The sequence below is a fragment of the Marmota marmota genome, unplaced genomic scaffold (genome assembly GCF_001458135.2).
Source record: "Marmota marmota marmota unplaced genomic scaffold, marMar, whole genome shotgun sequence".
Taxonomy (NCBI): domain Eukaryota; kingdom Metazoa; phylum Chordata; class Mammalia; order Rodentia; family Sciuridae; genus Marmota; species Marmota marmota.
In genome coordinates this window covers 30,685,910-30,703,711 of record NW_026000082.1, presented here as the reverse complement: position 1 = coordinate 30,703,711, position 17,802 = coordinate 30,685,910, and the positions used below count along the sequence as shown (strand labels likewise).

The following is a 17,802-nucleotide window of genomic DNA, read 5'->3' as shown; positions in this document are numbered from 1 at the left end:
AAAAAAAAAAAAAAAAAAAAAAAAAAAAAAGATATTTCCTTATACAGAGGGAGTGACACATACCTGTAATCCCAGCTCCTCGGGAAACTGAGGCAGGAGGATGGCAAATTCAATGCCACCCTGAGCAACTTAGCAAAACCCTGTCTCAAAGTTTTAAAAGATAAATAAAAAGAGCCAAGGGTTCAGCTCAGTGGTGGAGTGTTTGCCCAGCACATACAAGTCCCTGAGTTCAATCCCTAGCATCAATCCTAATCAGTTCATTGAATGCCCTTTATGTGCCAAGGACTAGGAATTCAGTAATGAATGAGATAGCTTCTGTCCCTGTCCCTTAGAGCCTACAGTCTACTGAATTTTGTCAATGATTTCTGAGGCATACAACAAAGGAAGAAGCATAGGTGAGAATATATAGTTGGGGACCCTAAGCTGGCTCAGAGCATCAGGGACAACTTTCTTGAAAGGCATTAGGGAACGGCGAGGAGCTGGTGATGGGAAGGGGGAACACTCCACACACATCCTGGGGTGGAAGGACCTCGGTGAGACTGAGACTCTGCAGAGAAAGCAAGGGGGAGAGGACATGAAGTGAGGCTGGAGGGTCAGGCAGGGGCCAGATCACATGGGGCCTGTGGACCCTGGCTCAACCCCTTTTCTGTGATATTTACTGTGTGTTTTTGTGATCATAGGTACACAGATCTAACCGCCCAATCATCTGCAAGGGCTGCAGAAGAACCTTCACGAGCCACCTTTCTCAGGGGCTGCGGCGCTTCGGGTTGTGTGACAGCTGCACCTGTGTTACAGACATTCATGATGACGATGACGATTTGATGCCCATCAACCTTAGCCTTGTGGAGGCATCATCTGAAAGCCAAGAGAAGAGTGACACAGACAATGACTGGCCAATCTATGTAGAGTCTGGCGAGGAGAATGACCCCACCGGAGAGGATTCTGATGACAAACCACAAATTCGATCCAGTGCATCAGAGCGGGAGACACTGACATAGCAATAAATGGGTGGGGAAGACATCTTAGAATGCACTCTTGCTCATTCTGCGGCAAAAGCCCCCATTGGTTCAATATTGTGCAACCCTGGGAGGAACTTTTTTTGTTTTCATTGTCATTATAATTGCATTTTTGTTAGGCTACCCAGTAGAGGCCGAATTTTGTGATTTAAGAATGATAATTTTAAAAAATTTATTTTTATTTTATTCATTTATTTATATGTGGTGCTGAGAATCGAACCCAGTGCCTCACATATTTGAGGCAAGTGCTCTACCACTAAGCCACAACCCCAGCCCAAGACTGATAACTTTTTAGTGTGGTACCCTCCGTTTCTGAGGGCTTTGCTGACCACTCCTTAATTCTGAGTGAATTGAGGGTAGCCCAAAGTTTTCCTGTTTTTCCTGCTGTGCATCCAACCTCTGGTTAAGAGGAAGATAAGAAAATCCAGATGCTTGTTTTCACATTGTCCCAATCCTCTGCATCCCTTTTTTAACATCCTTCTTCTCCAGTAGGCAAGACTACATTAAGTTTGGGATCAGTCTTCTCTTTGTCAAGCCTGTCCTAAAGATTTCCACATTTTAATTTTCTGGCAATGTATTAAAGGGAATGTTTCTTTGATATAAAACAGACTGACTGCATGATCATAAAAGGTACTCCAAAACTATAGTCTTAAAGACTGGGAGTATTTGTGTGCAGAAAAGCCTGGAAATGAACTGAAAGGTTCATTAGGGCATCCCACGTGCCCAGTTGAATTATATTTTATAATATTATATTATAATTCCCAAGAAGGGAGCTGTGAGTCAGGGCTGGGTGGTTTCCCTGTCTGGTTTGGTATTCAGCAATTCTAAACACACAAATAACCTGTTCTGAGATCATAAAGCAAGTTACTTGGGCAAAACTCAAATTGCTGCCCTACTTGTTCCAGCCATTTCCAAAGGACATCTCTATGTAACACAGAAATGAAGCTTCCCATGACATTTCTTTCATTCTTTAACTTTGTCTATGCCCAGAACTTTAATTGGAAGGAAATTATAAGCCCATCTAAACAAGTTCTATTTCTGAATCATTTATCTTTTTTTTTAGTTGTTGATATGGTAGACCTTTTTATTTATTTATTTATTTGCAGTGCTGAGAAACGAACCCAGGGCCTCACACATGCCAGGCAAGTGTGCTACACTGAGCCTCAGCCCCAGCCCTCATTTACCTTTTAAAAGACCCTCTCAAAGGAAAGAGAAAATTAATTGAACAGGTTTTGAAGCCAATCTGCTTTTCATCTACACTGCAGCTATACAATCATTCTAACAAAAGAGGCTGAATGTCTTTAAAGGGTTAAAGAGCATACTCTTTAGGAGACATTAGGGACAAAGGATGTACTTGAGTGCACTTTCAAATTTTGTCTTAAAGTATCCAAAATGGATTTTTTAAAAATCCATTTACCTTTAATTTTTATACAGTGTGTTTCAAAAGATGTAAAATCAACTTTTCTTTCTGCCTCTTGAACAAAAACAAAAAATCAAGAGCAAGTGTAAATTGTAAATTGGCTTGTAGGTGTTGGTCTGGTTCTTGAAGGGTTAAAGAGGGCTTTTTTTATTGTCCTTGTTTGTTTGTGGTGCTGAGCATTGAATCCAGGGCCTCTTGCATGCTAAACAAGCACTCTACCAGACAGGACAGTCAGGAATTAAGAGTATATAGAAAAAAAAATTTTTTTTTTTTTGTTCTGGGATTGAACCCAGGGTGCTTTACCACTGAGCCATGTCCCCAGCCCTTTTATATTTTATTTTGGGACAGGGTCTTGATAATTTTCTTAGGGCCTCGCTAAATTGCTTAGGCTGGCTTTGAACTCACACACACAAAAAAACCTTCTGCCTCAGCCTTCCAAGTTGCTGGGATTATAAATGTGCAACTCCATGCTGGGTTAGAAACTTTTATAACACTTTGGTCTTGTGACAGCCACGCATGTGATCAGTGGCCTATTCTTCAACAGGGTATGGGCCAGCTCAGGCATGGCCAGCTGTGAGCCATACTGTACAAAGACTGGATACTAGGCCATGCAAGCAGTCTACCACTAAGCCACAACACCAGCTCCTCAAAAAAGGGATTTTCGCAAAAGAAAACATTTTTGTTTTTTAGGTGTAGATGGACACAACACAATGCCTTTATTTTTATGTGGTGCTGAGGATCGAACCTGGGTCCCGCCTGTGCTAGGGGAGCACTCTACTGCTGAGCTACAATCCCAGTCCCGCAAAAGAAAACTTAGTGTTTAGACTTGTTTTATAAGGACTTATATTTAATATTTTTATTTTCTTTTTAATTTATTTCTGATTTTTTTTTTAGATGGGGGTGGTCTCACTATCTTGTCCAGGCTGGCGTTGAACTCAGGACCCTCCAGCCTTAGCCTCCCCAAAAACTGGGATTACTAATATGTACTATCACACCCAGTTTATTTCTGATGTTTTGTTGTTGTTGTTGGAGGGTACTGGGGATTGAACTCAAGGGCACTTGGCCACTGAACCACATCCCCAGCCCTATTTTGTATTGTATTTAGAGACAGGGTCTCACAGAGTTACTTAGCACCTCACTTTTGCTGAGGCTGGCTTTGAACTCGGGATACTCCTGTCTCAGCCTCCCGAGCTGCTGGGATTACAGGCATGTGCCAACATGCTCGGCAATTTCTAATGTTTTAATATACTTTTCTGGGCTGGGGTTGTGGCTCAGCAGTAAAGCACTTGCTTAGCACATGTGACGCCCTGGGTTCGATCCCCAATACCACATATAAATAAATAAAATAAACGTATTGAAAAATACTACTTTTCTACCTCACAGTTCAACTTCTGTCTGCCTTTTCTGGGAGAGCCTTGATTCTCTTCAGTGATCCTGTAACCTATTCATATCATTGGGTAAAGTTTCATTGTAAGACATTGATTTTCAATTGAGAGTGATTTTGCCCCACAGAGGACATTTGGCAATGTCTGGAGTTGTTTTCAGTTGTTAGGACATGGGGCAGGGTGCTGCTGGCATCTAATAGATAAAGACTAGGAATGCTAATAAATATTCTACAATGTGTAGGACAGTGGCCTCACAGCAAAGAATCATATAGTTCAAGACATCAGTAGTCAAGGTTGAAAAACTGTGGGTATTTGACAGCTTGCTGTTGCTGTGATACAATGCCTGAGAAAAAACTTAAAAGGAGGAAAGATTTATCTTGGCTCACATTTGGAGATTTTAGTTCATGGTCACTTGGCTCCGTTGTTTCTGGGCCTGGGTTGAGGCAGAACGTCATGGTGGGGAGGGTGTAGTGAAGCAAAACTGTTCACCTCAGGGCTGCCAGGAAGCAAAAAGAAGAGGAAGGTACAGGGGACAAAAACGTAGCCTTTAAGGGCATGCCCCCGCCCCAGGACCTACTTCCTCCAATTAGGCCCCACCTCCTAGGGTTTTTTTTTTTTAACCACTTCCCAACAGCCCACAATCCATCAAGTGGATTAACTAATTATGGTAGTTAGATCCAATCATCTTCCAAAGGTCCCACTTCTGAACACTTTGCCTTGGGGACCAAGCCTTCAACACACCAGCGTTTGGGGGACATTTCAGATCCAAGCCATAACACCCTGCTGTAAGATATGGTAAGATTTTTTTTAAATGACCTTTAATGTGTGAACTTAATTTTGTGTTCAGTTACTGAGGCCAGATGGTTCACAGCTTGGTTTACATTTATGATGCGGAAACTTAGAAATCCTGACTCTGATTCCTATACCCGGAACAATTGTCTCTGTTCATTTTTGTTAAATTTTAAAGTAGCAGAATCATTAGGAGCAAAACAGAATGTGAAGCTTAATATGGAAAAGATTTTCTTTCTTCCATGATATCTCAGGATGTGACATTCCTGGTCGACTGTCTGGAGTTTGTGTGTGATACACGATATGACCAGTCACTGGGTATAACTGGATTGCTAAATTTTTTCACTTTTAAAGGAGATACTTCCTTTGGATCCTCGGATCATAAGCAGGTTGTCATTTAAATTTATATCATATTTGATGGTCAATATTTATAATCGTAATGAATTTGAGGTTTCATTCATGGAGTTGGTGATTTTTTTTTTCCTTTCTGCAGGACTGGGGATGGAACCCAGTGCCTCACACGTGCTAGGCCAGTTCTCTGCCACTGAATCACATCCCCAGCCCACAGTGATATTTTTATAATAAGTAAATTCATAGTTGGGCCCCAAACAGATTATTAGTAATTTCATTTATATTCCGACATCATTCTGGCACATTCAGTTTAAGTTCACAAAGGGATATTTTTGTCTCACAATAGATACCTTGCATGAATGGGAACAGGATTCTTATAATGGAATTCAAAATTGGTGTTTCTCTTGAGAGATGGGGGTCCCCCTTGTCAAGTGTTGGGAAAGAGTGTAAATAAGGCCTGTAACTATAATATTTAAGAAATGACACTGCACATCATAGGTTCTGATCATTTGGCAAAAGGATGCAAATATTTTGGTGGCCACTAGTCTCTGCAGATTCTTTAAGGAAACTGCTGACCTAGCGATCTACAGAATGTTGTGGAATTGAGTGTTCTGGTGATTCAGGGTACTGTGATGGTTTTTTTTTTGTTGTTGTTAATTGATGTTGCAACAAACCCCACTTCGAGGAAGGCAATGGGTGGGGCTACGTGCACCAATTCTGAGAGTAGTGGCAAGACTGCAGTGGCCTTTGGTCCACGGATTCATACTTTCATTAGCTTCCCTAGGTTTGCTTGTGTGTCCCTTGTGCATTGAGAATAGAATTATCTATGTGAAGTCTAGCATAAGGGGCTAGGGAGGGGCAGAGGGTTGGGTGGGTAAGAAGTCCCTGTCACACTGTTTTGAGCATTGCTGCTGTACTTCCTGTTGTCATTGGTCTGCGTGGCTTGCCTTGTGCTTTCATGCGATTGCTCACATGATCTTCTAACCCAAAAAAAGGGGCCCTTTATTTGGTTGCTTATAATGAACAGTATTTTGTTGACTTTTGCTCCTTTATATGTCTATCTTTCTACCCTGTATTACTCTGTTTCTCAGACCTTTCATTGTAGTGCTGGAAATTTGAATTGTTTTCTTCTAAAGATGCTTCTGTAGAGAAAAATGAAACTTTTGGTGGGGGTGGGTGGATAGGAGTAGTTTGGTTGATTTCTAAAATGTCTCTATTTTAAAAGGTGACAGTAACTCACATCATGATTAGATGACATAGAATCATTAGTACTGAAAGAAGACATCCATTTTGACCCTCCAGGGAGATAATTTTGCTACTACCAATTCTTCATTAACAGCTGTGGTTTTAGGGAAGTATTTTTTATACCCATCATTCAATTTTTTGACCTTTGTCAGAAAAGTAAAGTCAGTGAAAGTTATGGTGGGGATTGTGTGCTTTGTGGAAGAGGGTTTAGAAGTGACAAGCTTGGGGATTTTTAGGGGAAGTATCCATTTGAGATACATGTCTTGGTGACTTGATATGGAGATGGATTATATCGTGCAGTCTGTGAAAGGTATGGTCAGGATTTTTGTTGGAAGCAGAAAACAACTACCAGATAGTTGCACATCTTTTACTATTGTCTGTAGCTCCTGTGGAACATCTACTCTACCAGGAAGCCAAGCAAACAGTACTGCAGTGCCTTCTAGGGGCCTACTGAGGCTCAGCTGAATGTTTAGAAACATTCAGACTCATAAGCTGCCACCCTTGGCATCAGTGTCACGTAGAAGGCTATAGAGTGGGAAGTACAGCTTGGCAGCAGGGCAGACCAGCTGTTATCGTTCTATGGGAGTCCCTGCAGCTGTCCATGTAGCATAGCTCATGTTCAGGGAGACAGATCAGGTATTAATGTGGAGGCTGCCCTAGCTTAGAAGCTTCTTGTCCCATGGGAGCAATTATCTCTTAGAACAACATAGATGTCTTAGACATAGCCTCCTGGGTTTCCAAGCTTGTTCTAAGAGTCACCAGTTGGGGAAACCCAAAGCTGTGGCTTCTTCTCAGGCATTTCTAGTCTCCCAGCCCAGATGCAATTTACCACGTAGGGGTCATTCTCCTATATGTAATGTTGCCTGGAAACATAGTTGATAGATGACTCTATTATGTTGTCAGGCGAACAGAGCTAGAAAATTTAACCAAAGGTCAAAATCTCAGCAAAAGGGGAATAGATTTTGTTAATCCTTACCTAACAGTATGTGAAGCAACTGCACAAAGATATTCCACCTAATCTTTTTTTTTTTTTTAATATAACAGGTCCCAGTGTTCCAAACATCCAGTTTGTTAATTAATTAATTAATTTTTATATGGTGCTGAGGATCCAACCCAGGGCCCCACACGTGCTAGGTGAGCACTCTATTGCTGAGTCACAACCCCAGTCCTCCAAGTAATTCTTTTTTGCAGGGGGTGGAGGGGGGGACTGGGAATTGAACCCAGGGCACTTGACTGAGCCACATCTGAGTCATACCTCAGCCCTATTTTGCATTTTATTTAGAGACAGGGTCTCACTGAGTTCTTTAGGGCTTTGCTGATGCTGAGGCTGACTTTGAATTCGCAATCCTCCTGCCTCAGCCTCCGGAGCTGCTGGGATTATAGGCATGCACCACCACACCCAGTTCCTCCACCTAATTCTTATAAAATAGAGCCAGAGGAGTTTCCTGTGAGAAGGCAGCCAACATTTTTCTTCATTTGAATAATATTCATTCTTTGTGCTTAGCTGTTTATGATTAATATACTGTTTATAAATTTTACTGAGGTAGGTGGAAGAGTTGGCTAAACAGTCAAAATGGCCCCATCAAAATGTCATATATCCCTTGGTGCTATTTGTAGTTGGCAAGTACAGTATGTCATACTATAGGGACATTATTTAATGGAAATTTCTGAGGGTTACATCAGTCATACTTTGAGGGGAATCCAAGCCCTGCCAGGAACCAGCAAGCACTGGGCTCCAGGTCATGGTCCCCCTCACTGCTGCATCATATATTGCTACTCTTGGCTCCTTCAATTGCTCCTGGCACATCAATAAGTGAGGACAGCTGTTTATTTATTCAACAGTTATCCACAATTATTTATAGAGTCCTAACCGTGGGCCATTCACTATGGTGTCTTTAATGAGCCTGCTCAATCCCTGCCTGGAAGGAACTTGCAGCGTGCCATCAGGAGCCCAGCAGGTAAGCAGTTACAATGTAGTGTGGGGCGTGACACCTAGAACTCCTAGCCCAGTCTCACAGCCTTGGAGACGGCTTTCTTATCTAAGCTGCTGCTGTTGTGATCATCCCATTCCATAAACTTCTATGTATAAGCAATTTAAACAGTTTCTGAAATACCCTGCCTTTTCTAAACTTGGTGGCTTTGGACATTAACAGTGTTTGAATAACCTGTTTTATTCAGATGTATGAAAATTGTATACACATTTCAGAATATCTCTAGTCTTTAGAAAATATGCGCCAGATGCTATTGCTTTCTTATTTCAAAAAAACTATCCATAATGTGTGTATATATATTATTTGTCAATTAAAAATAAAATTAAAACAACAAATAACTTTCCATTATATTGATCTAGTGTAATAAAACAAAAACATTATTGCTGTGACACGTGGAGAGAGCCCGGTGGATTGAGTCTTGGTTGGCTGTGAACTAGCTGATACTGCAGAACTTAGGATAGATGTAGGACAGGACCATTCAGTCACAGGGTCTGAGAGCTGGAAGGGACCCTAGAGATGGTCTCCTGCAACTCCATTTTACTCTGGAGATGAAATGACTAGTTTCTAGTCCCTACACACCTGGTGAAGATCAGAAACCGGGACCTGACAGGCCAAAGCCAATAGCAGGCATGTCTGGACAGACAAGAGAGAACATCCACAGACAGCACTTTTTCTTTGGTTACCTATTAGACAAAAATGCTGTTTGGGCCTGATATGATCAAATATGCCTTGTGTGATCAGGGCCTGCATTCTTGTGATGCTTAGACAGGGAGGGGGGAGTCTTAAATAGAACATAGGATAGTTAATCTAATCTTTTTGTTCTGTAATACCCACGAGTATCTACAACAACATAACCAGAATTGAACATACAAATGATGCAAATGGAAATTTCCATTGTCCGGTTATTTTTTAACATATATCATTTGATTTTTTTTTTAGAGAGAGAGAGAATTTTTTAATACTTATTTTTTAGTTTTTGGCGGACACAACATCTTTGTATGTGGTGCTGAGGATTGAACCCGGGCCGCACACATGCCAGGCAAACGCGCTACCTCTTGAGCCACATCCCCAGTCCTATCATTTGATTTTAATGTATTTGCTTTATTTGTAAAAACTTCCAAAAGTAAAAACTATCCAGCATTTTCTTGAAATTACTTTTCCCAACATCTCTATATTTTATTTTATTCTAGTACTGAAGATTGAACCAGGGGTGCTTTACCAACGAACTACATTTCCAGTCTTTTTTGCTTTAAAAAAAAAAAATGGGAGGCACTGGGATTGTGGCTCAGTGGTAGAGTGCTCGCCGACTAGCAAATGTGAGGCCCTGGGTTCCATCCTCAGCACCACATAAAAATAAATAAATAAAATAAAGGTATTGTGTCCAACTACAACTAAAAAATAAATATTAAAAAAAAAGATTTATGGTATACCAGGGATTGAACTCAAGGATACTCAACCACTGAGCCACATCCCCAGCCTTATTTTGTATTTTATTTAGAAACAGGGTCTCACTGAGTTGCTTAGTGCCTCACATTTGCTGAGGCTGGCTTTGGACTAGCAATCCTTTTGCCTCAATCTCCTGAGATGCTGCGATTACAGGCTATGTTTATAACTGATTTTTGAAACATAATTTGTGCATAATTTTGGGAATTCGACAAGGAACAATCTTATTTGAAACAAAACCACATATCTTTAGTTCAGCAGCCCATATATTATTTTTGGTATTGAGTGACAACATATTTTAAGTATATCTTGACTCAATGAATTTTAATAAATCTGCAAAAACTCATTTTCGTTAAAGATCTGCAATGATATACAACAGTTATCAGCAAGACAGATTAGCCACTTAACCAATCTAAAAATACCTAGAAGTAGTGCTGCTGGCTATTAATGAAATATTTATCAAGTTTGAGATTAAAATTAATTTAGGGTCATCAAAGATTCGAATCATTTCTAATTTGGGTAAATCAACCTGGGGATAAACAGGAAATAGTCTTGAGCTAAATTTTCATCTTGATTTGTATAAGACCAGATTGAGACAAGTTCAGAATGGAACAGTGTCAGCCAGATTCAAGAAAAAGTCTTTTGGTCCTTTATTACTCATGTTGCCCTCAAAAACAAACAAATTTTCTGACCTTCCAGAATTTGAAACTGACCTGAGTTAGATAATTGCAAATTTGGGGAGGGTCAAAATACATATACCAGTTTCTGCAGAGTGAATAAAAATAGGGAATTAAGGTTTGATCTTTTCACATGAATGAGTTGTTAATGCTTTCTAATTTAACTTTTTCTCAGGTCAATTACTTTACATGAAATCTTAAAGAGGAATTTTATGGACAAGATTTTAGTGAAGGGGGAAAAAAACTCACAAAATAAAGAGAACTGTTAAATAGAGCTCAAATATTACCTCCCACCTCTGTTCCACTGTGTTAGGACCAACCAACTCTCTTTGTACAAGTTTCTGGGCAGAATATCCTAACCAGCACATTTTAGATTCTGTGAAGGAAGATGACCACTGCTTGAGGAATAATAGATAATGTGGGACACAACATAAGAAAGGTAAGACAGATAACACAAAAGTCACGGTAGGTGCAACCATTCTATTCTGAGTTCTGCAGCTGGTTTCCAACAACTCTTAAAAAGAAAACAGAGATGGAGCTGATCTGCCAAGTTTCCAAATGGATCAGTTCACCTTATAAAGGCGCCTGTCATAACTGCTATTAAAACAAGAGGAGATGGGCTGGGAGTGTGGCTCAGTGACAGAGCGCTTGCCTAGTATTTGTGAGGCACTCGGTTTGATCCTCAGCACCACATAAAAACAGAATAAAGGTATTGTGTGTATCTACAACTAAAAAAAAAAATTAAAAAAAGAGAGAGAAGCCAAGATTATTGGCAATAATACCAATACTTTTTTTAATTTTTAAATATTTATTTTTTAGTTTTTGGTGGACACAACATCTTTGTTTGTATGTGGTGCTGAGGATCGAACCCAGCGCCCGGCGCATGCCAGGCAAGTGCGCTACCACTTGAGCCACATCCCCAGCCCCCCAATACTTTTTTTAAGAAGTAGAAAATATTATGCTTTTTAGAACTGAATTGGTCTTCATATTCAAGTAGTTACGTACCAGGTCTGTTTATATAGTCCAGTGCTGACAAGGTTGTGGGTTGTTTTGCTGTATGTATGTGTGTATATATGTATGTATGTATATATACACACACACATATTAAAATTGAGAAAGAATAAAGTAATAAATTAGTGTATATAATATAAATTTAAATTAAACTCCATTTTTTAATAGAAACATGCTTTTTTAAAAAAAAAAACATGCTTTTTTTTTTTTTTTGGTACCTGGGACTGAACTCAGGATCACTCACCACTGGGCCACATCCTCAGTCCTTTTTTTGTATTTTATTTAGAAACAGGGTTTCACTGAGTTGTTCAGCACCTCGCTGTTGCTGAGGCTGGCTTTGAACTCAGGATACTCCTGACTCAGCCTCCCAAGCCACTGGGATTACAGGCATGCACCACCACACCCGGCCTTTAAAACATCCGTGTACTTGTTTTAAAAATTATTACTGCTTAAACAACAGGTTCAAATATTTCTCTTTTGAAGATGGAAAGTTGGTTCAGTTTCAGCAATGTAATTGATATAATTTTACATTTTTTAAAACGTTGAGACTGAGTTTATTTGAGATTATCTGGGCTTTCTGCCTGCTCTTGAGAAAAACATTTATAGCCTGTATATTTTTTTAAAAAAAGATTCCCCATAACAATATAAAACTGCTAACACTAAATACACTTTCCATCTGTTTAAAGACTCATTAACTTCATTTAGTAATAGAAAAAAAAAGTTACTAACTAGAACAGGGATTAGACTAAATTATACTTAATACCTGTTTTTGTTTTTTTTGTAAATAAAGTTTTATTGGAAAACAGGCACATCATCTGTGCCAGCTTTCACATTGCAATGACAAAGTTCTGTGACTGTGACAGATATCTATTATACACAAAGCCTGAAATATTTACTAAAATGTTACTTAAAAAGAGTTTGCCCACCTGTGATCCAGAATGTTGGTAAGGACAGGGGATCTGTTACTCCTCTAGGAACTCGCAGGTAAAGTAGTTTTCTATTTTGGACCAATCTGTGAGCTTCACTAGGATTTAAGCATGCCTGGTATGTAGGTTTGAGGGTCAGTGGAGGGTACTGCTGATCTATATGAAATTTGGGGCGGGGGGAGTTGCTGGGAATATCTGGCTGGGAGAAGGATGGTCACTTGATTTTGTTCCAAGGAAGCGTACCTGAGCCTTCAATGTGAGAGCTACAGGAAGAGAATGAAAGAACATGACCTATATAATCAAACTCCACAGCTTTGAACACCTGATGGTTCAAAATGGTAGGAGGTTAGGGGCGCTCTGCTGCACTTCCCAACACTACATGTTCTGTGTGCCTTCTCAGTGCTCCTGTGGCTCACAGGCAGTGGCAGGGAGGGCGAGTCAGCTGGATGAGCTCTAATACTGGAGACACCTAGGCTCTCAGCTTTCCCAGACACCTCCATCTCACCAGCAGACATCCTGAGGGACTCCAGAGCACCTCTCTTGGTGGGGGCACTTTCAGCTGTCAGGAACAGACACTCAAAAGTAAGCTGAAGGCAACGGATCTCCAAGTGTGGTCTCAGAATCAACAGCATCAGTGTCACTTGGGGGATGCCGAGGCAAACTAAAGTTTGAAAGCAATTAAAAAAAAGAGAGAGAGAGAGAAAAGTTGGACACAATACCTTTACTGTATTTATTTATATATGGTGCTGAGGATTGAACCCAGTGCCTCACACATGCTAGGCAAGCACTCTACCTCTGAGCTATAACCCCAGCCCCTTGAGAGGAGTTTTACGAGGATTCATTTTAAATTAAAATGCATAACTAGGGTTGGGGTTGTGGCTCAGCAGTAGAGCTCTCGCCTAGTGCTCACCTAGCACATGTGAGGCCCTGGGTTCCATCCTCAGCACCACATAAAAATAAATAAACAAAATAAAGGTATTGTGTCCAACCACAACTAAAAAATATTTTTTAAAAAATGCATAACTTGGGCTGGGGCTGGGGCTCAGCGGTAGTGCATTGCCTACCATGTGTGAGGCACTAGGTTCGATTCTCAGCATCCCATAAAAATACATAAAGGCCTATCAACAACTAAAAAAAAAATGCATAACTTGATGAATTTCTCAGGAAATCCCAGATCATCTGAAATTAAAAAGGAAGGACTAAGGCTGCTCCTGGTGGGTCATATTCTTTATCCAGTTTCCTTGTCTGCTTTTCATGCGGCTCTTAGACTGGCTTGGTTCTGCCCATTCACCAGCTCCAAAAGACTGGCATGGTTCTGCCCATTCACCAGTTCCAAATGACTGCCCCAGCCCTGATGTGACCACTGCCCAGTCCTTCAGTTAAAATCTTCCAGAGGAGGGGCTGGGGCTGGGGCTCAGTGACAGAGTGCTTGCTTAGCATGTGTGAGGCACTGGGTTCAATCCTCAGCACCACATAAAAATAAACAAATAAAATAAAGGTATGCTGTAAATCTACAACTACAAAAAATAAAAAAATAAATCTTCCAAAGGAAAACAGCTTAATCTCTGCCTAAAAAAATAAGAGGTTCCCTCAGATCACACAGCACACTTGGGTCGGGCAGCTGGGGGCTCTAAATGGGGATCAGGGCATTCTTGGAAATTGGAGCTGAGTAGAGAAGTTGGTGGATATGTCCCCTGAGCAGGAGCCTGGAGGAGACAAGAATGTTGACCTCTATGTTGCCTAGATCAAGAAAATTATGGCAAGCAGCGTGTTTTGGGGGGCCACAGCAGATATTTATTTTAGAGCTCAAAGACTGTTTTTTGTCTGTTTGGGTACCAGGGATTGAATTCAGGGCCATTGCTTAGTGCCTAGCTATATTGCTGAGGCTGGCTTTGAACTCCTGATTCTCCTACCTCTACCTCCTGAGCTGCTGGGATGGAATTCCAGGCATGTGCCACTGGCTGGGCTTCAAAGACTGGGTTCTTTTTCCCTCTCGGCATGACCCAAGCATCAATTGAGCAGTGCAGTGAAAGAGAATTTTTATTCTTGGCCAGGAATAGGAGAAATGGAAGGTAAACTCACAGATCAATGTCTCACTCCTTGAGGGTCAGAAGGTTAGAAATACAAGGTAAAAGAAATGAGCAGGGAGGGATAGGATAATAAAGGGGAGGAATATTCATGTCTTTTATTTTAATGAAGTTAGAGGTGGTCTGGAGGTCACCTGGCAGCAGTCTTAGACACACTAGTTCCAATTTGTCCACCTAAAAAGGAACTTCTGGCCTTGAGGCATCTTGTCCTCAAAGACAAGAAAGATTAGGGCAGGGTAAAATTTCAGTAAGGTCACCCAGACTGTACAAGACCAAGGCAGGGTAACAGGATACTGCAAACAATCCAAAGTAGTTTTATTCACAAGAGCTAAAAAGTGAAACAACCCAATGTCCATCAACTGATGGATGGATAAACCCAATGTCATGTATGCATACAGTGAAATATTATTCAGTCAACAAAAGAATGAAATGCTGATACAACAGTACATCACAGATGAACTAAGTTTCATGTGAAAGAAACTGCTTTCAAAGGGCCATATATTCTTTATTTCCATTTATATGAAATATCCAGAATAGGCAAGTTCATAGAAACAAGAAGCAGAGTGGTAGCCAGGCACAGTGGGAGGTTAAGGCAGGAGGATGGTGAGTTCAAAGCCAGCCTCAGCAACTTCGAGGCACTAAGCAGCTCAGTGAGACCCTGTCTCTAAATAAAATACAAAATAGGGCTGGGGATGTGGCTCAGTGGTTGTGTACCCCTGAGTTCAATCCCCAGTACCCCCCCACACAAAAAAAGCAGAGTGGTGACTACTAGGAGCTAGGGGAGAAGAGACTGTGGAATAGATAAAATGGAAGAAATATAAAAAAACGATAGGTAGAAAGAAGACAAAAGAAAAGGAGACTGTAACTTGAAAATGAAAATCTTGTGAAAGTTTCTCATATCTTCCCTCCCCAAGTCAATTCCCTTTCCCAGGCCTGTCTACCACAAATTTCTGGGAAGTCTATAAATCTTCATTCATAATCTTAAAGTCACTAAAACTTCATTTGCTTATGAAAATTTGTTCTATGCACTGTTAATTAACCCCCTAATTCATGTGTTTTTCGGGTAGATTAAGCAAAGGAGGTATGAAACATGTTATATAAAGCACTTTCCTAATTTTACCTATTGCTCATATTACCGAGAAGTCAACCTAAGGAGCCTGAGAACTGTCAAACCACAAACCATCTTGTCTTGGCCAGACTGACGTCATCCTCACATGCCCGCCCCTCACCAAATTCCCCTTCAAAAAACAGCCTGAAAACTCCGAAAACATATCTCACTGTGGACGTGGCATGCTCCTTACTTCTGGTGAATGCACATTCCTCAATTTCCTAAATAAATCTGTACCTCAATATCTGACACGCGCTAAAATTATTTTCCTATACCTCTGTCAAGGACCCCATTCTCCTGAGCTGAGATCCCCTCTATAGAACCCCCTAGAGAGGTGACCTCCTGACCCCCTCCTGCGACAGAATGACTGCTAGTGGGTAACAGTTTCCCTTTGAGTGTTGAAAAGTTCTGGAACTAGATAGTGTTGGTGGTTGCTCAAGACTATGAATGTATCTAATGCCAATGAATACTTCAAAATAATAAAATTTTAGGGAATACATATTTCACCACACTAAGGGGGGAAAAGTCTTGCGGCGCACAGAGGCACACACGAATGTAATCCCAACTACTCGGGAATCTGAGGCAGAAGGATGGCAAATTGTAACCAGCCTGGGCGATTGAACAAGAGCCTGTCTCAAAATAAAAAATAAAAAGGGCTGGCAAGGTAGCTCAGTGGCAAAACGCCCCTGGGTTCTCCAGTACCACGGGAGCGCGGTGATCCAGCTCTTGGTGCCGGGATTCCCGCAGGACCCCAGGAGGGTGGCAGGTATATATCAGTAGCTGTCGTGACGCGCCGCTCACAGGCGTCGCCGGCTCGAGAGCCGCGGGAGGCGAAGAAGATAGCGGGCGCCATTTGCAGCTGAGGGCGCAGCGTGGCGATGGCGCGCTGGCTCCGAGGGCTGGGGACGGTCACAAAGGAGGCGCGGGCGGCGGCGGGCACCGGTTCCGGGAGGCCCTGCCCACGCCCGCGAGGAGCTGTGGAACCATGGCCCAGCCTGGCCCTGGGAAAGGCGGGAAGGCACGTGGAGCCTCAGGGCTGCAGCGGCGCAAGCTTCGGGGAAACGTGCACGGCGCGGGGCGTGTCTGGAGCCCTCCGGCGCCGCGCACTCGGAGGGTCGGCGGCTGCCGGGCTCGGGCTGCAATCGGGGCGCGGGGCTTCAGCTAGTTTGTAGCATCTCCTTCCGTTGGTCGCGTTGGTCTCGAGTAGATCGGGTTCTGCACCTCAGACCGCAGTATCGCAGAAATGATGCTGCGGGCTTCGCAACGCACCGAGTCAGGTGGCGCGCAATTTCAGTCTGTCATTTCAACTCATTGCTGATGGCTCGCTTTTATGCCTGATGAAGATGACATCTGAGCCGGGAGCGGTGGCGCACGCCTGGAATCCCCTAGCAACTTCGGAAGCTGAGGCAGGAGGATCGCAAGTTCAAATCCAGCCTCAGCCATTTAGCAAGGCCCTAAGCAACTTAGAGACACCCTAATAAAAATTAAAAAGGGCTGAGAATGTGACTTAATGGTCAAGCGCCCCCTGGTTCAATCCCTGGTATAAAAAAAAAAAAAAAAAGTCTGCCAGCCTTCTAGACAAAATAACACCTTTCCCCTTGGCAGTTAAAAAGTATTTTGTACATAAATTTTGTTCTTCATCAAATTTTAAAAATTGTATTCATTTATTTATTTTTTATATCATGTGGACTTATGGTTTTATTCATTGGCTTGTAATCCATTGCTGCCGTTTTTTTTTTTTCATTTTTATTTTTTAAAGAGAGAGAGAGAGAGAGAGAGAGAGAATTTTTTAATATTTATTTTTTAGTTTTCGGTGGACACAACATCTTTGTTTGTATGTGGTGCTGAGGATCGAACCTGGGCCGCATGCATGCCAGGCTAGCGTGCTACTGCTTGAGCCACATCCCCAGCCCCAGCTGCTGTTTATTTTAATGCTTGAATTGTCACAGATCTGGCCCACAAAAGCCCGTTCAAGCCAACTTTTGTGTCCATTTCACATGTCCCTATGGTTTTCCGAATACTTCCTTCCTGATACACAGTGTCTCAAGGATCATCTTTTATTTTTTCCTGTCCAGCCCTGGAATCAGTTACTTCTCCAAGGAGCCCCGGTTCTATTTAATAGAAAGTGGTTAATTTAGAAACCAAGATCTGGATACTAGGAGTGCTTGTTGCTTTTGATCTGTGGCTGCTTTCAGGCCCTCTCAGTAGACACTTTTCATTTGTAGGTAGATAGGTAGGTAGATAGAGAGAAATGATAAATAGAGTCTTAACCAAAAGCTCCGTCCCTGTCCCCAATGCCAATTAATGTCAATTTAATAATGAAGACATGGTTTTGAGAAAAAGGAAAAAAGTT

General features: G+C 41.7%; 1 protein-coding gene and 1 long non-coding RNA gene across 4 annotated transcripts in view; both read left to right on the top strand.

The window, feature by feature from the left end:
- The window catches only part of Zbtb8b (zinc finger and BTB domain containing 8B), a 14,984-nt gene extending 11,437 nt beyond the window's left edge, over nt 1–3,547 (top strand). The window contains exon 3 of the mRNA XM_015484863.2: nt 681–3,547. Coding sequence (XP_015340349.1) covers nt 681–998 — 318 coding nt within the window. The 3' untranslated portion in view covers nt 999–3,547. The remainder of the gene's footprint in view (nt 1–680) is intronic.
- A 126-nt stretch (nt 3,548–3,673) lies between these two features.
- The window catches only part of LOC125620445, a 47,077-nt gene continuing 32,948 nt past the window's right edge, over nt 3,674–17,802 (top strand). For 2 of the 3 annotated variants that reach the window (XR_007352124.1, XR_007352125.1), the window contains exon 1: nt 3,674–4,616. This is a non-coding gene — a long non-coding RNA (uncharacterized LOC125620445). Of the gene's footprint in view, nt 4,617–7,250; nt 7,341–8,068; nt 9,445–17,802 lie in introns of those variants that run through there. The other variant, XR_007352126.1, reaches the window with a different exon arrangement.